At 48.4% G+C, this 23,860-nt stretch overlaps 1 protein-coding gene across 1 annotated transcript; it reads left to right on the forward strand.

Moving 5' to 3' along the window:
* Positions 1 to 8,809: 8,809 nt before the first annotated feature.
* C1QL2 (complement C1q like 2) lies at positions 8,810 to 13,941 on the forward strand. Its single transcript, XM_056496780.1, has 2 exons — positions 8,810 to 9,715; positions 10,111 to 13,941. The coding sequence occupies exons 1-2, from the start codon at positions 9,077 to 9,079 to the stop codon at positions 10,288 to 10,290; spliced, it is 819 nt and encodes a 272-aa protein (XP_056352755.1). The 5' UTR covers positions 8,810 to 9,076; the 3' UTR covers positions 10,291 to 13,941.
* The last annotated feature ends 9,919 nt before the right edge of the window (positions 13,942 to 23,860 follow it).

Below are 23,860 nucleotides of genomic sequence, written 5' to 3' on the forward strand. Positions count from 1 at the left end.
TCAGAAGCCACCTGAACCTAGGAGTCTGCTTTCAAGGTGGCTCGTTTCTGTATTCTAGGAATTCTTGGATTTTTAGAGAAATTAGTGTCTGTTGTCACTGTTTGAAGTTACCATTGAGGACTCATTCTCAGAACAGAATTTTGGGTGTCACGTGGAATCAGATCCATAATAGTAAACTTTGTATTGATGACAATATGTGGCCAGACATCTGTGATGTTACCTTTTCTGTCTAGCTGGAGCTAAAACAGATGGATTTAATATTTGTTATCCACAGCTTTGTCTTCAGAGCACAGTTACAAGAGTCAGTGGGCTTCAGACCTACCACACAGGGTGGACACTTCTGGCTCACAGAAGTCCATTAACTCACACCAAGCTTTTATTCCACACCACGGGAGGTGTGGAGAAGGGCTTGCAACCCTGCTGCCCTTGGAGGAAGGTGACCAGCCCTTCCTTCTGTCATTGCCTCTCCTTCTCCTGTGTGCCTGTGCTCTGCACTTGGCCCTGCCTGCTCAGGAGGAGGTGGCTGGAGGTGAGCTCGTGGGGAGGGCTCTCCTCCTCCTCGCACCTGTTTTTCATTCCTTGACTCACTGGCTCTCGGCCGTAAGCAGTGACGTGACAGCTGAGTCACGGACACACCACCTGGATGCTGTCAGCATCAATCTCTCTTATAAGGATCATAGAAGAACAAATAGAGAAGGCTCTTAGGGCTTCTCATTCGTCTTCCTGCCAGCGGGGCACCGAGCCCTGCAGTGCAGTCTCTGGCTCTGCCCAGCCTTGCTCTCAAAATCCCGAGCAATGGGATTCCACTGCCCTTCCCCAGGAGCTGCTCTGTGATTCAATAAACATCATTACCTACGAGAGAGCTGCTTTCCCCTGATTATTATTTACCCTAAGTGCTCCTAATGTGAGCAAATAGCTTCTTACTGATATCCACACTAGAGGGTTTTTTTGTTTCCTTGTGAAGAAATTCAGTCAAGTTGCAAAATCGGAGATGAAATGTTTTATTTGTGTTCTGTTTAACGGTTTTAAGAATGTCCCTGCTGCATTCATTGTTGTACACAGTGGATGAGAAAACCCAGAGATGCAGCCCTATGCCCTGAAGAGCTTACACTTTTCATTTAAGCAAGATACAGTGATGAGAATGACAAGTAACGAGAAGGCAGGACAAGAGTCGTACGAGAAAGGTCAGGATATTTCTAAATAAAACCTATTGTCATGCTTTTAATTTGGGTTTATATTGAAGACATTATACATGGCTACATATTTTTGAGACAATTTCACCATGTTTTAATCAGACATTTTTAATCTCACAAAGTCATCTTGCCTACTTTGGTTTGGTGCTTATTTAAAGCTTCATTTTTATAGAAATCTCTGTTTTTCTCTCACAGTTACTCTTTCAGCTTGGCGGGGCTTTTGCAATAGCAGTTGTCACAGTTAGTCTGGTTATTAATTCCCTGGGTGTCTCAGAGGTGCAGGAGGTTTTCTGGCTGATCCATGCCACTGGACTGCTTCTCCTTGACCTTTGTCTCCAGCTCTCTGTCTCCTCTCTGCAACACCCCAAACTGCCCTTACTCCAGAGGTGGCACTCAAACCTCTTCATTGTTTGCCTGAGAGTAACAAAGCACCTTCTCTGTGCACAGACCTTACAGCTGCCTCAGAGCAGCACTGCTCCTCTCCTGGGCACCAATAAACCAGAGCAGAGCATCAGGCAGCCAAACCATCTGCCCCTCTCCAGCCTTCACACCCCACTCACTGCCAGTTCCTGCCATCCTTAGCTTTGGGTTTCCAACCCACACATCTTCCTTTTCATGATACTTGATTAGCAGAAGAGCACCTTTGATTTTGGGGGATGCAGGGTAAAAGCCTATCATGGTAACTCAGTGTTATTCCAACAGATGTCCATTCAATGCCATCTGTCCCACCTGTGGCTTTGGCTATTATTTCTTACTAATTTTAATCTTGTCTTTGCCTTAAGGGGACAAATTCTTTCTGGTACCTGACTGCAGGCTTAGCAAACTCCCCCAGGGAAGCCCAAATGCATTTCAAAAGCATTTTTAATGTGTGTCTTTCATCCTGGTGAAACCAGCTGTCCATGCACATCAATTCCCTGCAGCAATTTTTCCTTTCATGGAATAGAAATATTCAGCCTCATGGTTAGGTATGGAAATTTTGCTGAATTGAGACAAGGGGTCTGCATAAATGGACTGAATTCAGTATTCTGACTTTCCAGCCTCCCTCTTAACTCTTCTGAAGGAAGTCATGAAGGCTTGAGAGCTGAGTCCTGCTGGGAATTTCAGAGGGCTTGGAACAGAGATGGGTGATTTTCAGCTGGAGAACCTGCCAGGGGTTTGGTTTTATGCACATACACTTTACTGAGCAGCTTGGCCAAGTGCACACCTTGTACTCAGAAGACAAGGGGAGGATCTCTTTTCCACTAGACCTCCCAAATCATGTTAAAAAATTATGCTTAACTATTACTTAATTATTTGTATTTGTCTGGAAGGCCCTAGCTCAATTAAAAACAGATGGTTATTTGTATATATAGTGCAGAGCTACTGCAGCAGTCACACTGGAAAAGCATTAGTTATCTAAGGAGACAAATTGAATAAGATAAATCTAGGGCCAACCTGTTTCTCCTCAAGTTTGTAAACACATACTGAGAAGCACAGAATTAGGAAAGAGCTGAACTTGCTCTTGCTGTGACCTGGATTCAGCTGGTTAAGGGCAAGCTTCATTTTAATTTACTGTGTCTAAGCAAGACTTCATTCCAAGCTGGTGTTTGACAGGTGATGATGCTCATATCCTGCCTTTTCTTCAGGACAGTTTTGTTTCTCTCTAAACCTACTTTACATCCAACTGAAGAGCTGCTCTGGGAGCAGGGAGCTCCCAAACAGCTTGGAGCTCCTTTGATGTTTCTTCCACCACCTCAGCTGCTGGGGCCAGGTTTCAGCTGCTGCTCCCAATTCAGCTCCTGACAGTTTCCTGGGCACAGGAGAAGCCACATATTCTTGGACCAGGCATCTTCAGTTTTAGTCATTGTCTGAGGCTGCTCGGTTCTCACAGAATTTATCTAATCTTAGATGCATTAACTTCAGGGTGTAACCCTGCTGTGAGAGAAGGCAAGGACAAAAGTCCCAGTGGGACAAAAGGGGGAAGATTCAGTTGCTCTGATTGATTTTTTCCAGAAAACACAGGCTGATTTCTTTTGAGTTTGGTGAACAGCACCTATTTTAGGAATAGGAAGGCATTTGCCTCTCACTGATCCTCTCCACACCTTTTGGTATTTCTCCAAGCAGTGCCCTGAAGGCAGCTCTGGGGTTTGAAAGCTGCTCTCTTGTCAACACTCAAAGGTATTTGTCCAACAGAGGGAGAGCAGCTTCCCTGTGCAGCACGTGCATGTGGCAAAATGCAAATAGCAGCAGTTCACAGGGATCAGTACACCCAGCACAGCCCATGCAGCTGCAGTTTGGGCTTTGCAGTGTCTGTCTGGGGGGTGTGCAAGCTGCTCCTTGTGCAGGATCTCCCATGGACACTGGGCCAGTCCAGGGGGATGATTCTGGCTATATGGACAGAAATTTATACATTGCTACAGCAGCTCAAGTGCCTCTGGGCTGTTGCAACTCTGCCTTACAGACAGCCAGACAAGACCAGCTCCCTCCTTGTTCTATGTAATAAAAGGCTTTTGCTGCTGTGCAGGACCTCATGTGCCCATGGGGTCCATCAAATGGGAATAAATTGAGCTTTGTGCTCTTAAAACAAGTCCTGCTGGAAACCCTGGCATAGGTCATAAAGAAGTGCACAATATTTGTGGGGAATGATGGCTGCTAATACAATAAACCTAACCATTTCTAACTTTTCCCCTCCATGAAGCAAAAATAATCAGTGTCATTACATTTTATATTTAATGAATGAAAATGATATTATATACATTCTGAACATTAACAGAGATGAATTTGCTTTCAGCAAGAAATGTCTAAGGACTATATGTATTATGTTTTACTAGCTGTTGAATACACCAGGTTCCAGATAGTAAATTTTGGCAATGAGAAATATCTTGTGATATGATAAAGACAATGAATGAAGGACTTCAGAGGATCAGAGTGTAATGCTATCCATAACTTCCATCAATTATGAGAAAAGACAGCACAACAAAGCTATACACTGGGATGAATGAGGGTACTGATCTAAGGGTACTGTGCCTTCACTCAAAATAATCTTGATTTCAGATTCTTAGAAGTATTCTACCATGGCTCAGGAAGTCCTTAAGACATGGGTTGATGGAGATTAAGGGAAAATACCAGGGAACTGGTATCATATCAGCATGGACTTACTTTGTTCTTGGCATTTTTTGCTAAACAGGGTATCTGAGCTGGTATGGCTCTTACATTTTCAAGTTAATGTCCAAATCCAAAAAGTTGCTAAAAGAAGGAATTAAAGCAGAATAGAAACATCTAAATCCAGCACTGAAATGAAAAGGCTGTCTCAGCTCCAGTCCAATCCTAGAAGCACCTAACTCAGGAGGTGCTACCTACCTTCAGTCTTCAAATGTACAACAGTCACCTTGCACCTGTGCCTGGAACCTCCACTCCTCCATGGTCTGCATCCTGCTGTATCCTGCCAGGGTTACAGATGGTTCAGCTCTTTTTGGGCTTGGAACAAACCACATGCTTGAGTTCATGAGCTCAGCTTGTACTAAGGATGTGCAGCTGAGAAGGTAAAAAAAAAAAAAAAAAAGTAAACCTTCTGAGAGAAAAGAAAGCAAGTGCAAAAGATTCTTTAGTTCAGCAGTAGGGATTGATATTTCAGGAATTGTGTCCTCCTGGCTGGAATTCACAAACAGCTTCTGGAGGAAGACTGAAACTTCAGATCAGGTAGGTGCTCTCACCACTAAACTAAAAATTATACTCACCTTTGATCTTCCTCTTATAGCTTAATGAATCTTTAATTCTTTTTATGCAAAGAAGAACAGGTTCAGCATAAGGGCATACAGTGCTCTCCTCTGCTCTCTCCACCTTCTCTGGGTTTCTTCCACCCTTGAAGATTGTTGTAGCTCCCCAGGGAACACAGATAGGTATTTCTCAGGCAGCAAATCAAGCTGAACCTAGACCTCCTCCTTGTCACCCTGCTGACAACCTCTCTGAGAAACAGAGATGGCCAGCTGCAGCCTGCAGGAGTGTCCTGTGTCTGCCTCTGGGTGGACAGACTGCCCATATCCTGAAAGGTGGCTCAGGCATGGCTTGGAAGCTCAGCCATGAACTCCTTCAGTCATCAGATTGTTCTCTTTCTGTCTTGTGGGACAGACCATTTTACAGCAGAATAGATCCTAGAGAACAAGCTGAAGAAAATCCAAGTCACAACACCCAACATCTGGAAGACTACTCTCCTAGAAGATTGGGAAGAGTTTTAAAAATATGTTCCAAATCTGATAAATGGACTGGAAGAAACATCCAACCTCCCAGGCTGGTCTCCTCACCACTGCCTTGTATGAATGTGAGTGCCTGCAATAGTTGTGAGAGGCCCAATCCAGCAGACACTCTGGAATGACTGTGGGAAGTGGATCTGATGGAGCACAGTATCTCTTGAAGGTTATTAACAGCCTGAGGTGGGTGGGTGACAGTCCCTTGAAGCAGAAATTAAGGAATGGAAATTCTTGTGCTCCTGGGATTTTGGAGCTTCAATGCAAAGTGTCTGGGTTCTTTGCCTGTCCAAATCTGGGAACTGTGTCTGAACTGTCAAGTGCTTCCCTGATCAGTCAGGTTCCCATGTCCTTACACCACATCTGAAGCTTCAAATTAGATCCATACACACTTTTAGATGCTTAACCATTGCTTTGGCCAACAACAGCAATCACCAAAGCTCCTGCTCAGCCAACATCTAATGCTGAGGTGCTTATTCCTCTTGGGGCACATGGAGCACCAGCCTGACTCACTTTTGGAAATGTGCCTGACTCTCAGAGGGACTTTGGTACTTGTCACCCCAACTGAAGAAAGGCACCTCCCTGCAGGGGTGGCAGTGCCTCAGACACTGCCTCACTAGCTGATTTGGTAATTCCCTGCTCCTTGTGCTGCTGTGGTGCATCCCATTGCACAAGGAAAGCAGGCTCCCAGCAGCCTGTATCAAAATTATAACCTAAGTGTTGCCATGTACCTTTTTGTGACTGTATTCCAACTTACTAATGTAGGTTCAGTAAATGCTACCAGCTGCCTCCAGGATCACAAGTGCTATGTCTTGGGGAACAAGATGCATTGCATCAGTCAGGCAGTAATTCCAGGTCTCCAGGAATATAGATCCTACTGGAATTATACATTAAAGTCACATTGTGTTTACCTTAAAGCAATCTGAGGAGGGATTAACTGGATGATCAGTCCATCTCACCACATCACAGAGGAGTAATTCAATTATTCCCAAACAAAATGGCTAGAATTTGGCCCCTAATCTAACTGCTGATATCTCTGTAATCTTTTCTTCCTACTTGTTCAAATGCTCAACCCTCCTTATTTAGAACAGCGCCGATTTTGTCCTGCAGAAAGTTAGAATATATTTCTTCCTCTTCTTCTGTCCTTGTTGGTCTATGGTAATAACAGACCCCATCACATAAAATTATTCTGGCTCTGCAGAAGGGGCTGGTGAGCCTCTGTTTGGAATATGGTTCCCAGTACCTGTCACCTCATTAGAGAAGTGAGTTGCTGCAAATTGGGACGTTGCAACAGAGTCCAAATGATGCAAGAACTTAATTATTCAGAAAAGGTTTAGAAAAGCTACGGTGTGGCTGCTGCCTTTGGAAAACAGGAGATTAAAAAGCCACTTTAGGGGGGTTTGCAGAGCTCTGGGGGAATAGTAAGGATCCACATACACGGGAAGAACAGAGCGAGTGACAAATACCAGAACAAAAGGGAAATTAACAGAAGCTTAAGTAGGGATGAGCAGCAAAGCAGTGTAATTTATTTGTGAATTTATTTGTATTTAGCACAGTTAATATATGGAAAATTATACTAAAGCTGGAACAGAAACAACTATTAGAAATAATTTTACAAGGCTTTAGACACGTGTGGGGGCTTAAAATAACTCTGTGGGATGCAACTCAATTCAGAAGAGAGGAAAAGGATTTACGTCTTCCTCATAATCTCGTGTCTTAAAACATTTAGCTCCATTGTGCTAAGAAATAGACATAGTTACTTTAATGTGAGTATCCACACAATTTTCAGGCAAAGGTTTTAATTTACAAAATTAATTTCCCTTCCAGCTTCAAGTATATAGATGTGGGTGAAAATAATCAGAGACACTCGAAAGGATGGAGCAGAACCCTGATCTCAGCAACGGCAGAGCAAAGCCCGAGGAACTCCAAGAAAAATTCTGGATGCACGCAGGGATGTAACTGAGATGAGACCTGAAGCACTGCACTCAGATAGAAAAACCTTGATGTCCCCTCCTTACATTTCAAGAAAAACTATCAAAAGAGTCCCAAATCCTTTTAGGGCATTTCCACAGTTCTTGGAAGAAGCCTGTATGTCCCTATTTGCACAGGATGCCTCCAGGCCATCAGCTTCAGCAGGCGCTGGATCAGACCGGGCGGCTCGCTCCTCCGACCTGCCGCTCTGCCTGCTTTGAGAGCAAACAGACTGCCTTCAGCTCAGCGAGCCCGCCGGGAATTCACCCGTAAGAAACGCACCGAGGGGACACCGGAATGCTGCCCCGAGGCAATCTGTGTTATCCCTGTACCTCTCTTTTCTCTCTTTCCAGGACGGGTGCCTAACCCGCCGCTCGGAGAGACGCGGGTGAGATCCCAGCTTTCTCTCCAGGGGAGATCTCCGCAGGCAGGTTACGATGCCAGAGCTCCCGCGGTGCTACCACCGTTTACTCGGAAAATCACAGGCAATTAATCACAGTTTTCTCGCGGGAAAACCCACTTGATTTGGACCCGTCATTACGCAGGGAAACTACAGAATACCGTGCTGTAACCTAACCTGAACTCTGCTAAAGGCATTTCTTCCTGGGGCTCCCCTTTCACTCGGCAAGCCTTTGGAAAAGCGGGAAGGGTGTAACGGGCTGTGGATACACCTGCATGTGCAGAGGAGCAAGATGCACCCGCGATGTTGTCCCGCTCGCCTTTGGGCCGCCGAGGCAGGACGCGGGGAGCCTGAGGATGCCGCGGGGAGCGCTCTGAGGTGACCTGCTGCCCGGCCGGGGCTTTCCCGGGCCCCTCCCGCAGAAAGCTGTGCGTGCTGGGGCGGCAGGGAGCTCGCCCCGCCGGGCATCGCGCAGGGGCCGTCCCGCTGCGGGCACAGGGATGGAGGGACGGAGGGATGCGAAGATGTGGGGAGGAAGCAGTTCAGGCGGCAGGTGAACGGGACACGGCGATGCGTCCCCGACCATCCCGGTTTCAGCGGGGCGCAGTTTGGGCGGCACCAGCAGTGACTCCGCCGGTGCCGGCGGGGCGGGCGCGGTCCTCCCCGCAGCCGGAGTGCCCGGGACGTGCGGGACGCCCCCCGCCTCTCCCCTCCCCTCCCCTCCGCCCGCCCCGCCCGGGGGCCGCGCCGCCACCGGCGCTGTTTGCGGAGAGCGGGCGGGAGGCGCTGCCGGACGGGCGCCCCGCGGACCGCAACGACGGCGGCGCCCCGCAGCCCCCCAGGCGGCTCCGCCCCGGGCCCCCGCAGGTGGGTCCGCCCTGCCCGCGGCCCCCACGTCGGGGCGGCGACGGGGGCGGGCGAGCCCGTCCCCCCACGCGGGACCGAGGGGTAGAGCCGGGCTCCCGCCCGCCGAGGCGACGCCCCCGCGCCCGCCCAGCCCCGGCGGGCGGACGGGGCGCCGCGTCCCCTCGGAGCGGAACGGAGCGGAGCGGGGCGGCTCTCGGCATGGCGGGGCTCCCGGCCGGCCGGCGGGCGGGCTGAGGCGGGGGCCGGGCGGGGAGGCGCCGGCGGCGGGGTCTCACCGCCTCTTCTTGCCGTCCCCCCGCAGGGAGCGGCCGGCCCCCCGCGCCACCATCGCCTCGCACGGCAAGGAGGACCTGCTCGCCGCCGCCGCCCGGCTCTGGCAGCGGAGGAGGCGGCTGCTGGCCGCCGCCGGGCTCGCCCTGGCCATGGCCGTCGCGCTGCTGGTCGCCGTGCCCCTGCTGCTGCTGCAAGCGCCCGCCGACACCGGCGCCCACTACGAGATGATGGGCACCTGCCGCATGATCTGCGACCCGTACAGCGGCGGGCGGCCGCCCGGCCCCGGCAGCACGGCCGCCGTGGAGGCCCTGCAGGACCTGGGCGCCAACCCCCCGCCGCCCTTCGTGCAGGGACCCAAGGGGGAGCCGGGCCGGCCGGGCAAGCCGGGCCCCCGCGGGCCGCCCGGGGAGCCGGGGCCGCCGGGGCCGCGGGGCCCGCCGGGGGAGCGGGGCGACGCGGGGAAGCCGGGGCTGCCCGGGCTGGCGCTGGCGGGCGCGGGCGGCGGCGGGAGCGGCGGCGGGGCGGCGGCGGGCGGCGAGGCGGCGGGCGGGCTGAGCGCCGCCTTCAGCGGGCCGCGCATCGCCTTCTACGTGGGGCTCAAGAGCCCCCACGAGGGCTACGAGGTCCTCAAGTTCGACGACGTGGTGACCAACCTGGGCAACCACTACGACCCGGCCAGCGGCAAGTTCACCTGCCAGGTGCGCGGCATCTACTTCTTCACCTACCACATCCTCATGCGCGGCGGCGACGGCACCAGCATGTGGGCCGACCTCTGCAAGAACGGCCAGGTGGGTTCCGCCGCTCCCCGCCGCCCGGGATCCCCCGGTGTCCCCCTCCCTCCGTTCCCGTCCCGCGGCACCGCCGCCGCTCCCGGGAAGGGATCCGGCGGGAGCATCCTTCGCGCCGTCGGGCCGGGGATGCGCGTCTGGAGCCGCGACAAATTCCGAACTCCCGCTTGCAAACTTTACTGCCGGGTTGGCGAGGGGGAGAGGCGAGGGCAGGAGCGGGAGGGAGGACACAGCGTAGTGGAGGGGTTGGGAGAGAGGGACTCGGGGCATTGATGGAGGGGCCCGAAAAGGGGCGCGACTGATGGGAGGGCTGCGGAAGAGCGGCTCGGGGGGCTAACAGAGATGCTGGGGAAGAGGGGCAGGGGCGCTGATGTGCCCAGCGGCTGTGTTGGCAGGTGCGGGCCAGTGCCATCGCCCAAGACGCAGACCAGAACTACGACTATGCCAGCAACAGCGTGGTGCTGCACCTGGACTCCGGCGACGAAGTGTATGTCAAGCTGGATGGAGGCAAAGCACACGGAGGCAACAACAATAAGTACAGCACTTTCTCTGGCTTTCTTTTATACCCTGATTAACACACGAGTGACACGACCCAACTGGCCCTGCCACTGATGCACATGGGGCTGTTTGGCAATTCCATACCCCGTCGTGCTGCTCTTCCTGCTGGTGTCCACTGTCTCCGCAGGTCACTTTAGCTTCATTATCAGTTTGTATCTTTTTATTTTCACCCTTGTGGAAACGAAATAGAAATGAAACAAAGTGAACCCCTTCCTTACTCTCCCCTTTTCTTCTGACCCCCGCACTCCCTTTGTCTGCCTGAGTGTTTCATGTGTCACATGAGGAACTTAGCAGCTTGAAACTCTCGAGTGGTTCCAGGAGGGTTTAAAAGATCCCAGAGTTTGGACTGTGTCACACACGGAATTTGAACAGGTCGCATTTTCTCATCAATAAGTATTAATTACGATGATGAATTTTCAGCTCAACTATTCACAAAGTGGGACTGGATCATAACTGTTTTTTCCTCTGCTGCTTTGTATGGGGTCAAGTGTAAACTTTTCTTTCTGTGCAATGCAATGCTCGTGTGAATGGTGGTGTCATTAACGTCAAACCTGTTTCTGTCTGCAAAAGAATTTGGTCATTGACCACAGTCACCCAAATACTACATTAAATTATGTTTTTAGACAATGCCTTCTTGCTTTCTGTCTCTTCCAGTGCTACAAAGGAGCACTGTGGTGGTGCCACAGGAGGGTGGGAAGTAAAGGAAGGGGTCACTTCAGTCCCTTAGGTTTTAGTAACATTTAAAGTTAGGATGGGGTTTGTTGCCTAGGTCTTGAAAATGGTTCAGGGGGGCTGGAAATAAGTAGAGAGAGAGGAAAAAAGCTTCACCTGTACACAGTTTTGTGAAAATAAGGCACACAGTTGCCAAGAGGTGAAATTGGGGGTGTGGAGCGAATCTCCCAAACGGATTTACTGGGTTAAAACCCGATCCAGAGGTTAGGGAAGTACAGGAAAAGCAGTTTAATCAGTGATTATGGAAAGCCATGTTTCTGTAACATGCTTGACAAATGCTAAGAAGGCAGCAGGGGAGAGAGCTTGTTTAAACCCTTGCACTTGCAGTGTGTGTATGGGTTGGAAGCCACACCTGACTGGAGGTGGGTCTGCACAGTGCCTGAGATGGGCTGGTGAAAAGCTCACTCAGGACTGATGGATTCAGACCATTTAGAGGGGTTTTCTCCTGATGGTCCTCTGTAAACCCCAGTCACCCTTGGTCTTTTTCAAAGTACACAGGTGTGTCAGTAGTGCATGTGGTTCTGAGCCTTTGGTGGAGGAGGTGCATTTTTCATCATCACCCCATTTTTCATCATTTACCCTCCTCAGTTAGGGTAAATTGGGACTGCTGAAGTTAAAAGAGCTAGATTGAGCACTTGCTTTCGTTTTACTGTGCTGCCATTTAATTTTTCCCTCCTGAAGGTCTTAGCTCCCTATCAGCTCTCTGCCCTTCACAGCATTAGTGCAGTTGCAGAGAGACAGGAGCTGGTCTGGGACAGCTCTGCCAAGGCTGGAGCTTTGCCCCTGCCCTGATGGTGCAGAAGGAAGGGGAGCCACAGTCAGATGGGCTTGTTCCAGCCCCACTTTGGTGCAGCCCATGATGAGCAAGTTCTTAGGGTCACTCCTGTCTCCTACCTGGTCCTCAGTGGGTGTTGCTTTCTTGCTGGCTGGAAGAGGAGGGTCAGAGGGAAAGAGCAATCTTCCATCCTGTCCTCTAACAACCCCTGCTGAGGGAGGCAGAGTTCATAACCAGGTACATGTGTTAGACACTTATCAATCTCTTATGTCTTGTCGATTTGTACTATTTAGAATATGATTAAAACCAGTGTCTGAGACCATCCAAATGAAGTATAATTGCTATGGATCCTCAATTCCCACCGGATCCGTAATCCTTTTTGACTATTCCTCCCCCCTCCTTCAATGAAATGGAGCTTAGACACAAAGCCCTTGGTTTAAATTTCAAAAAATTAAAATTGACATGCAGCAGCATTAGCAGGAGCCAGGAGGAATTCTAAGGAGGTGCCTGGGCTGTGCTTTATCCTTTGCATTAAGAAGCAATTTGTACTTCTAACAAAGACCCAACTGTTCCCCCTTGGCAAAAGGGCAATGAAGATGCCTTGCAAGGGAATTGCTGTTCACAATACTTAAACAAATTTGAATCTTAGATTTTTAAATCTGTATTCCCTAGTGGAGCCTGCTCCTCTCAATTCAAATGCAGGGCTGGTGGTGTGTGCCTGCCAAGGTGTCAGTAGCTAAGAGGATGATGGATTGATGAGGCAATGGGAAGACACAGGCTCACAGTGGCAGTTTGCCCCGACAGTGATCTATGTATCTGCACATTATCAATGTCATCAGGAGGCTTGAACCACCCTCGCTAGATGTCTCATTTTCCACTTATCTCTTATGTACTAATTATCAGGCTGGATTATTCCCCAGGATAGAAACAAAAAAAAATTGCTCATTGCCACTCCACTGACAGTTTACACAATCGATAGAATGAACGTCTCCCTCAGCTGCTCACAGGCTTTTTTGTTGCCTCTCCTCACTGCAGGGTCTTCCCAGATTGCCTTTGTGGGGGGGTGATGGCTCTCACCCAGCATCTGTGGCAGTGGTGCTTGGACAGGCTCCTCTGTCCCAGTCAGCTCGGTGGTGGCTCAGTGTGTGGGTTGTGTTTTTCTGAAGTAACACAGGGAAAAGCAATTGGGAGATGAAAAACTTCAGTGCTCAGTGGTGCAGTTATCCAGAAAAGCAGAGGCAGAGCTGTGGATGGGGCCGGGGGTCCCTGTGCTGCCAGAGGCTGTGGGTGAGAGCAGGGTCACACACAGTCCAGCAAACAGCCTGAGATGGCCTTGTAACCCTCTGGGCTTCACCTGAGCCTTCCTGCCCCTGGGAATGTTCTGTGGGTTCTGCACGTTTCATGTCACAAAGGGAAGGGATTGTTTGCAAGGGGCATGCCCTGGTCCCCTGGTTTGGATGGGAAGAGCAGAATTAAAGTGTATTCAAGGGGCTGGCTTCAGCTTTCTCTGGGATTCCCAAATGACACTGCATCTCACACATCAGCCATTGTCTACTCTGGAGGTCTGACCCCCCAGAGGTGGTGTTTACTTGATGAGTTAAGCAAAAGCTTTTAACAATTGGCTGATCAAGTGTGATGTGAATAGGGAAAGCCTGAAGGAGTGGAAGATTGGAGTTTTCAACAAAAGGTGCTCTCTGTTTTTGCACCCAGCCATGTGCTTAAGTTAAAATCATAATACAAAACTTAAGATTAAAACAAAAAAGGCAGGTGTTTATGCTGTCAAAGTAATCCTTGACCTTTGTGCTACCAGTATTCACCTTGACCCTTGCCCTGTGCCTGATCAGTTCTGGCTGTGGAAGGGAGCAGGGAGATGCTGGAGCACACAAACATGGTGAGAGGGGAAATGGGGATGCTGCTGAGAGCCCTGAGGGGTTGCCAGCCCCCCCTGGTCTGTGCTTGTTCCCTGCAGGAAGGTGTTCAGGTTACTCTGCTTTTCCACAGGCCAGTGCATTTGTGGCTGGGCACTTGTTTTCTCCTGTCTTGACCTTCATTGGTTTGGGAAACTCCTGGCAAGTCTCTAGGGAGATGGGTGAGGAAATCCTGCTTTGTCTGGGGTAAGGGGGTGAGCTGCTGGTGCTGAGTTTTCTCCAGCCAGGGTAGAGTTGAGGAATCCATGCTGTGACAGCAGCTGGTGTTGGGTGTCCTGTGCCAGGTGTTTTCCAGGATCTCAGCTTGCAGATTTCCTCCCTGATGCTCATGCCCTTGTGGAGCAGAGCCTGGGCTCCCTGTTTTGCAGCAGCAAGAACAGTCCCATGTTGGGTTCTCCTCTTTCCCCTTTGCTGTAAGAGAAACAAAGTGTTGCTTTTTGTGCCTCTTGTCTTTACATCCATGCATTGAAACACACATTGGTCTTGGCCTTGCTGCTTTTGAAATTCACTCTGGGCATTTTTCTTGGTGATTTAATGCTTGTTTATATCTTTGCTTGGCTCTTCAGTGGCTCTGGACAGGTTTAATTTGTGAACTCAAAGTATAGAGATGGGTTTTGGTGATGCTCATGTGTTCTTTTTCTGTTTATGGCACAGACTAATTATATTAAAGGGTTTGTGACAATAGAGGCAAAATGACATATAAATCTATTTCAAATCTGTGTTAAATACATTTTTTTTGTAACATGCTATTTTTCTTTTCCTTTTTGTGATTGGACTGAACTCTGGGAAAAAATCCTGGTAAAATCATGTGTCTTAGTATTGTCTCTGGGATAAAGAAGCCTGTCAGAATAAAATAAAGACTAACTGAATCTTCACTGACTTTGAGACTGCAAGAAGTTTTGTCCTTTTTAGTGTGAAAGCCTACATGATGCAGAGACTTGGAAGATTAATTACAGACAAGAGAGGTAAATTGTTACCGTGTGCACACCCTGTCAGTTTTGGGTGAGAGCCTGCTCTCAGCTGTTTTCACGTTTAATGGCAGAAAGAGGTTCAGCCTGTTTATAAACTGAGGCTAACATGCAAATGGGGACCCATTTCTCTAGACCAAGCCCGTGCCAGTCCAGAAGTGAATCCCTTGGTACCAGAGCAGTGCCACAGCAGCAGTGGAGGAGATGCTTCACTATTTCTTGAGCCCTCTTGCTCTTGAATGAGTTTCAGTTTTGAAGGTTGTGGGGGCATTGCAGCAGGGGCACTAATGACCAAAGGGGCTGAGCTCTGATTCCTCTGTGTTTAGGACCAGTTTGTTAATTGCCTCAATGGTAAATTGCAAAGAGACCAGTAAAGGGCAAGGCTTGTTCCCTGGATCAGCCAGGGGAACAGGGCATTTGCTCCTGGGTGGGTGACAGGCTGAGGCTGGGGAAGGACTTGGTGTTCTAGGCTTGAACATATATTGGAATTCCCCTTATTTCCACTTGCATTTCAGGCTGGAGCCTTGAGAGCTGGTGGTTTCAGGTGAAAAGTTTAAGGGTGCCAAGCCACTGTTGTGTCCTGGTTCCTGCCGCAGAGTGCTCAGCAGGATCTCTCAAGGTTTTGCAGAGCATAATTCAGAGGGAGCTATGAGTGATGATCCTGTTTCCTTGCAGAAAAAGCCACAAATGCCCACAAATTGGGTCCTTCCAATTATAAAGTAGCCTGAATTAACCATTCAGCTGTGTGGCACAGCTCTGTTTATATTCTGATAAATGGGAGTGGATTTCCTTCACCGGAGCTGATGGCATATCCCTCTCTCTGTGCATTTACTCCCATTTTGTTTTCTTTTGGCATGAACTAGGGTAGAAACAGAAAAGGCCTGCTTGATCTCTATGATCTGCTGCCCTATTAATGCAGGATTATTTCCTGCAGTGCTCTGTGAGCACGGTGACACAGAGAGCATGGCTTGCCTGCAGCCTTTGACTGCGCTCCCCCAGCGAGGGCACATTCACATGATCCTGGCTCTTCATTTTGCTTCCAGCTGCCAGATCATGTCTAGAAAAACAAACAAACAAAAAAAAAAAGTATCCAGCCCAGTCTTGAATGCAGCTGAAATGTTTTCTTGGTGACACTTCTCTTTGTCAACAAATTGCTTATCACTTAAGTGTTGTGTTGTGATCCCCATCCCAAAGAGGAGAGGTCTGCTGCTGAGAATGGGGGGGAGGGATGCCCAGGAGAATAACTTGTTTGAAAATGCGAGCACAGGCTCTATGAACAATGATTCTTTGTTGGATCTTAGCTCTAAGGTGCAATTTTGGTGGTATGATAATGCAGAAAATGTTTTAAGTCCTTGGGGAGGAAGCTGCTTTTCAGGTGGTGTCTTGCTCTTCCCTCATTATTGTAATGCTGTTCCTGCAGCTTTGTGTCAGTCATGCTGTGCTGCAGCATGTGAATGCTGGGGGTGATGGAGATCAGATCCAGGTGGATCTCTCTGTTTTGTTTTGGTATACAGTTGAATTCTTGACATTTGCTTCCTGTTCTTCTAGCACCTTATTTTTCACGGAGCTGTGTTGCTTGGGAGCTGGGAGCCCAAGGGCCAAAGTTTGCTTGCAGGTACACTTATGTGATTTTTTTCACACTGGAGTCAGAATCAATCCTTAAGTACATTACCTGTATCTTCCCTCGGATTGCCACTGTGGCAGCTGGTTAAGTAGTGTTTGGGGATGTAAGATGAATCTCAGTTTTTGTACCCTAGAGGTAGAAATGGTTCGGTTCCTTTTTTGGTCCTGCCCAGTAAGCGTCACTATGTAAATGCCTTTCAGAAAAAAAAAAAACCCACCCCAAGAGGGCAGGGCAGCTCCTTCTGCCGAAGTGTAGCAACCTGCTGAGGAAGGAGAGCTGTCAAACACCTCTGAAGTTCAGCTGCTCCAAGCCCCTGCTGAGTGCATCCCTGCAGCTGAGAGAGCTCGATCGTAAACTCCAGCCTCCCTCTCAAAAGGCAAAGCATCCTTGAGGAGTAACACTGCTGCTATTTATCAATTTGTGTGAGAATGAAGCCTGAATACTATTAGAGCTGAAACACTAATTAAGCCAATAAATTCCTTTGTCTTTTTGGGTGTGTTTGCAATTAATATGCAAAATCCCATTGATTCCAGCAACTGCATAATTCACGGTGCAGTGTTATTACATATTGACAGTGTACCCTGTGAAACATCCAAAAGACACTGCTGTGCATAGTAAGAATCCTGCTGTGATCCCAGGTAAAGTGTTACAGGCTGGGTGAGTCACAGCACTCCACCAGCTTCTTCCAAAAGCTTGGCTGTCAGTGGTGGGGGTGGGAAGACCACACAGAAATGTGTCTCTGCTGAGCATATGCTGTGTCTCAAGGGCTATTTGCACTTCATATTGCTTTCAGAATTACTGTGGGAAAAAAAAATAGGAAAGATGTTCCAGCTGATCCTAAAAAAGAAGGCTGAAACTGATGCAAATAGATTGTAAAGGAAATATGTATTTCCATCCAAGCAAGGCAGTTCTTTAAAGCTGCCTTAGCTTTAATTTGCATCTGATGGGGCAATCTAAATAATCTTTCCTTAAGGTTTGTTCAAAGCTATGAAAAGGGAGACTGGACAGGAAGGCTTCTGGGAGATGGAACACTTCCTCTCTTCCAGGGGAACATTGTTTTGGCATCCTAGGACAGAAGAAGAGTCCTTGAGTTCAGTCCACTGAACTCTGCATTGACTCTCTGCCTAGAACTGCCTTTTGCAGCATCAGAATAAATTCTGCCCAAATATTTTTCAGCATCCTTCCCTAAAGCAGCAAAATCAGGAGGGCATTGTAAGGGATGATTGGCGCTCAGTCTCAGAATATTTAATTGAGAGGGCTGCCTGCACGAGGCTTTGTTGCTGTTTTTTTCTTACATTTGGACTCCTCCACATCCCCAGGTCTGAGGCAGCTCTGCTCTTAAGTGGAAGGGCTCAAGAGAAGGGGTGTGGTTTGTAAATACTCTTCATGGGGTTGATCTGGTCCCCATCGAAGCAGGTGGGCAGGTGCTCAGTGGCTTTGGTGAAGCAGGAGCCAGGTTAAGCTTAATCTTGGGCTGGGGTTTTGTGGTGGTGGTCTTTTTGTTGCTTTTTTCAGTTCTCAGGAAATTATTCAATTTGGTCTTGGCATAATCAATAAACCTCTGTATTGATATGTGCAGCCTCTGGAGCAGAGCGTGGCACGGGTGTGCTTTTAGTTCTGAGCAGCACAAATCAAATACACAGTTGTTGAATTAATTTGTGGTTGCTGTTTTCTGATAGCTGCAGTTCAGATTTGCTCTTCCTGTTCACACTGCCGTCATTCCAATGGAAAAAAAAAAAATGGAGGCAATCAGGGTAAAACTGGAGCAATTGTAGATGCATTTGATCCCCATGTATGCAGAGGTTGTGACAGCTTTAGAGAATGGAAGATGAACAATATACAGGATGCTAACTCTGATTTCAAAGATAGCATCTTTGATTTCAGGCACAAGAATAAAGCAGAATTCCTGATAGCTTGTCCAAGCTGATTTTCTTCTGAGTTAGTGCACTAACTACCTACCTAACCACAAGCTGTCCTTTTGCTTTTTCTTTTCTATTACTGGACTAATAGGACTGCCAAGCTTTACTTTCTAGATGGGTCTTAAATGGGAAGCAGTTTGTTTCATGGAAGAAAGATGCTTGGGGAATCAATTTATGCCAGCTTGTAGCCACCGGAAACCTCTGTGCTTCTGCAGACTTTAAATTGAAAAATGGAGCTTGCTCTTCATACTAGATTTCTCAAACTACTCACTCCAAGCAATAGAGAAGCAAACTTGTCAGGTAGGCAGGGATTTTTTTGAGGTATCTGTATGTGTTTATCACTTGGTTCACTTCTGGAAATCTCCAAGTGAAATATAGGAGCCTGAGTTGCTTAAGAAGGTCAAACAAGGTGAATATAACAGTCCCCTCTGGACTAAAAAAATCCATTAATTGTGCTGTCAAATGAAACTATGGATAATGGCAGAGCTGACTTTTTAAAAATTTGTCTTAGCTCTTACAAGCTGGTGGTGGGAGGAGTGAAGTGAGAGGAGTGAAATGATTTTGGGGTAGGATTGTGCAATCATCTCTGTCTGCAAAATGAGGTCCATTTCTGTCCTCAGACCTTTCTACAAGGCACAAATACAAGGGCAAGTCTTGTAGGAGCAGAGTGGCCTGGTGATTTCCCATGTGTTTCCCTGTAGGCTTCTCTGTGGGTGGCAATTCCTTGGGCAAGCATCAGAGTTGGCATCAGGTAATGCAGAGAAAACCATGGATTTAACAGATGTGAATGTGTCTCCTTCCTTTCTCTCTTTTCTTCCTCATAAATAAGAAAATTATTTGCAATTGTAGCAGATTACTTTGAAAACAACTGGAAATACTATAAATATTGATCATATGATTGTTGAGCACAGTGAAGTCAAAGCCTGCTGGGTATTGTACCAGGAGAGCAGTTGTGGATGGTACATTGCCAGGAGGAGCAGTGCTGTGTGGGACAGTGCCAAAGTGTGTCCTGTGCTCTGCTCTGGTCACTGCCATCGTTAGTGATGGGACTCATTAAGCAGAAACCTGTTTGTTAAATTTGCAGATTGCATAAAGGCAGAGAAAATGATTAACCTCAAAGTGGCTTTGACAAAACAGACGAAATAGATGTAAAGTTACCAGGAGAGAATTAAAGAGATGCAAGTTACCTCCACCTGGAGGCAGTACATGTGCTGGAAAGTCAGAAGGGATAGTCCTTAAGGACAGGAGAGGAAGGGAAATGTGTTATTGAGATAATTTGGTCAGGAGAGAGTGAGGGCCTTGAGTAGCAAGGTCAAACAGAAAGGGAAATTTTTGGATGGTGAGGCATGGGAGCAGGTTGCCTGGGAAGGCTGTGGGTCTCTGGCACAGAAGGACTCTAAGAGTGAGCCAGACATCCATCAGACCTGGCTAACATAGCTGTGTTGGGTGGGGAGCTGAGCCAGACTCCTCACACCATATGCACTATTGATTTTCCATCACCCTTCCTTTCTCCCTGGATCTGCAGAGATATTACACCCATCTGCCTGCCTGTAACAGAGCCCCCGAGAAATGAAGTCTGGTGTGTTTTTGTGCCCCCAAAAACTCTCTCTCTGCACACCAGAGTGACTCCATCTCTGTTAGGTCCCTCTTGGAGGGGCAGGTGGAGGTACCTGGGGTGATGGTGTGTGGGCAAGGTAATGATAGTGGAAGGATTCTAGTTAAAGTTCCTAGAGCTAAGATCTGTTATCATAGCTCCAGACTGCCTTGATGTCCAGGATCCCCCCAAGTCCTGCTGAATGACTGTGCAAAGGTGTTCTCACCATGCTGGCTCACAGGGACTGCATTTATTTTGGTGATATGCATGGCATGGAGGGCTGCAGAGCTGCAGAGCTATTTGTGACTCATGGGGTTATCTGGACTTTATTCAAAGGCTGCTGGAACACAATCCTGAGTAATGTGTTTTAGGGGATCCTGCCTGAGCAGGGAGGTTGGACAAGAGATCCTCCAGTGGTCCCTTCCAAGCATGACTGTTCTGTGATTCTGTGACTTTCCACCTCTACAACTGAAGCAGACCATGACCCATATGTGTCTCCAGGAAGACACATCACCCTTCCTTGGTGGGATTACTCATCTCACCTCCTCACCACACCACAAACTCCCACCTTCTTCAAAAGGGGTCTGTGTGGTCTGCTGATTAAAATTATTTTAATGCAAATCAACATTAGCCTGTTCCACATTGCATGAAGCAAGGAGGGAGAAAAAAGAAAATGGTTTGACATGGTTCTTTTAGCCTTCTAATTCTCAAATTATGGTGCAGAGTGAGGAAACTTCTGCTAATAGCAACCCTCAGCATAAAGTATTTTAAAATATTCCTAGTAGGTTTTTAGCCAACTAAACTAAACCAGAAAAAGCCCACCCCTATATTCAGCAGCTACACTTCATGAAGGATATCTCTCAGGTGTAACTTCATCCTTGATGTCACCCAAAAATTAGAGAGATGAAAAACATCAAAATTGAGGCAAACCAGTGTAATCTGAAGAGATTAGAGCTGTGAGGGTCTGTGAGCTGCAAAAATCAGAGTGTAAGGAACACTGATGAACATATAAGGGGATGGGGAAGAGGAGTGCATCAAGCATCACCAGCTGGTGCAGACACCACCAGGCTTGCTCGTGTAGTGGTTTGTGCTCACACTGACTGGGCTCAATGGTTTTGCCCCCAGCTGCTGTCTCAGAGGAAATCTTCATGCTGCCTCTGCCAAAGCTTAGTGGACAAAAACTTGTGGAGGAATGAGGCATGGTCAGTGTGAGAGCAAAGAGTGTTATATTATCTTCTTGTCTACCTACACCAGAATGTTAATTTTTGCTTTCTCTTCAAGGGAAGCTGCTAAATGCAAATTACCTCTCCACCACCAGAGAAACTGATAAGGTGATGATAAAAAATATACAGAATAAATGATGCTAAGTGCTTCATTATTCTAGAGAGAGCAGGGGGAGGCAGAGGGCACTGTAAATATCCTTTATGCACATCCCTATGTAATCCCAGTGGTGTAGTGCAAGAGAGGACACAGAGCCTTGGGGTTCACCCAGGCCCTTATATAAAATAAGATGCAGCAGTGTGTGCTAGAGCTAAGCCATAATTAAACACCCCCAGGTAGTTGAAATGAGACGTGCACATTTAGAAGATAGTTTTTAGCAGATCATGTCATCATCTGACTGGCAGAGAAAACAAACAGCTGTGGCTTGTACTTTCCAGCACTGTTTGCACAGTGAATATTGAGGGTGTGATGGCTGTGGGTCCAGCAGTGTGTTGTGCTTGTGCAAGGATGTCAGAGGGTCTCAGGCTGGTGCTTTCTGCTCTCCTTCCCTGTCCTGGTGGGTGTAACTCACCCCTTGCTCTCCCTCCATCAGGGCAGGGTGACAGGGGCAGCTGGGCTTGGTCCAGAGCACGTCACTCACCTGCACCTGCCTCTCCTGATGGGGGCTGGCACTTGGCAAAGAGCAGCCAGACAAAGCCTGGCCCCTGAAGCTGCTCTCACTGTCTTGGCAAGGATGCTGCAGCTGATGGTTGAGGTGCAACTGAGGGAGGTCAGGGCTTGGTGGTTGTGAGCAACTGGACCAGGGTGTTCTAGAAGGCAACACATTCCCATCAGCTGGGAACTCACCCCTCCTGGGTGGGGCTGTTGGATTGAAAAGGCAAATGTGTTCACTTGAACCTCCAGGGAGGTGATTTCCTCAAGGCCTGAGCCCCTTGGATCTAGACTTTGAGTTGTTACAATAATGATAGGATTTGCACATGGTTACCACCCAGCAGGTGTGAAGAAGAACCTTCCAGCTGAAGGGGCAGCTGCCTTCCTGCCCAGCCTGTCAGAGCTGTTACTTTGCTCCAGCTTAATCACTGGACTGACTCCTTGAGCATTTCCAAGGAGAGTATCTGATGAGAATGTGCATAAGGCTCTGGAATTCAATTTCAAGCCAAAAACGAGGAAAGAAAAGTTTACCTACAGCACTGTAAGCTCCTGGTAAGACTCAAAATGGCTAAACACCATATGGAAGTGCTGGCAGCCTGTTCCATACATATTGAAGCCTGCCTTTTTGCTCCAGCAAGGAGCAGGAGACCCTCCTGTTGGTGCCCATCCCCTGTGCACTACTGCACTGGTGCTGACCTGCTGGGACCTCACAGAGTTTGGGACAATAGGCTTTGGCAGGGTAATGCTCATTATTTTTAGAGCCTTGAAGAAATGAGCAATTCCTCTGCAGGATCACTGTGTTTTCCTCATCCGGTCTTCTGCAGAGCCCCTGCAAATAGAAACCTGCAGAACAAGAGGCACCCCCTGATGTCACCTGGCCTCTTCTGCAGGTTTCTGCTGCAGGGGCTGTGCAGAAGGTGGGCTGGGGAGAGGCAGGATCTGTCCAGCAGGCAGCTGCCTGATGTGGCAGCAGTACCCTTGGTGCTGGGGGAGATCGTCCTTGCCTGCGGAGACAGGAGGGAAAAAAGCCTCAGCTCCCAAGGGCTGGAGATGCCGGCCAGAGTTAGGGCTGGCTTGATGGCTCCTGACTGTAGCAGGAGCCTGGAGGTGGTTTAACTGTGCCTTTGCCATCGCCATGGTGGGTTCTTGTGTTCCTGGGGGTGTTGTGAATTAAGGGGTGCTGTAGGATGCCAGGTGGGGTGGTCGGGTGAGCTCATTGCAGCCCTGTGACTGCAGGGAATGTGCCTCCCTGCCTTGGAGCTTTGCTTCAATATTTGCACAACACATTGACACATGTCTGAAAAGCTTCAGCTGGAATGAGCAAGACCAAACACTGCTGTGGGAATGTCACTGTGTCTGTTTTTAGAGACAGTGTGGGGGGCTGGCTGTGGGGCACAGGGCTCTTTTGGGAGGGCAGTGTTTTGAAGGGAAGCTGAGTCTGTAGCAATGGATGAGCTTTTGCATAGGACAGAGGTGGGAGACATGGAAGAGAAGGGATGCTCAGGTCTGTGGTAGCAGAGTGGAACATGAAGCCAAGACCCACTTGAAAGGCTGTGTAGGAGATGTCCCAAAGAAAACAAAGACTGGTTTCTGGAGATAAAGTGAATTGGCTTTAGGTCTTCCAAGGAGTCTTTAGAGATACAGCAGTGGACCCTGACTGGGAGTAGCCCTGTCCTGCCCAAGGGAACCCTCAGAGCCACCTTGCAATAACTCCTTGGTCCCTAAACACTTGGTTCCCAGCATAATTGTCACGGTTATTCCATGCTGGGAAAGCAATTTTCCTTGGCATTAAACAGACAGATGAGTAAAGGGTGGTGTCAGCTAAACACTTCCAAAAGCTGGTATGGATATTTTAATGTTGCTGTGGACTTGTTTTTCAGCTTTCTCTGAAAACCAGTTTGAGGTGCATATAGATGCACAGTGTTGAGTTTAGTGTCTCTTCAGAAGGGAAAGGGACTAGAGCATCACTTTGCTATTCATTTCCAAAGGCAGGATGTACAAACAATATCAATATTTATTAAACAGCTTTGTTTATCCCAGGTTTGTAACAAAGAAAGTGACTTAGATTGTGGTGTTTGTCCTCTTTTCAGTGTCCTATTCATCACCTGGGTTTGCAGGATTTTCTTAGTGCATATATTATTTCCCTATTTTGAAGACAACTTTATCACAAATATC

Source organism: Oenanthe melanoleuca, chromosome 7 (genome assembly GCF_029582105.1).
Source record: "Oenanthe melanoleuca isolate GR-GAL-2019-014 chromosome 7, OMel1.0, whole genome shotgun sequence".
Classification (NCBI taxonomy): Eukaryota; Metazoa; Chordata; class Aves; order Passeriformes; family Muscicapidae; genus Oenanthe; species Oenanthe melanoleuca.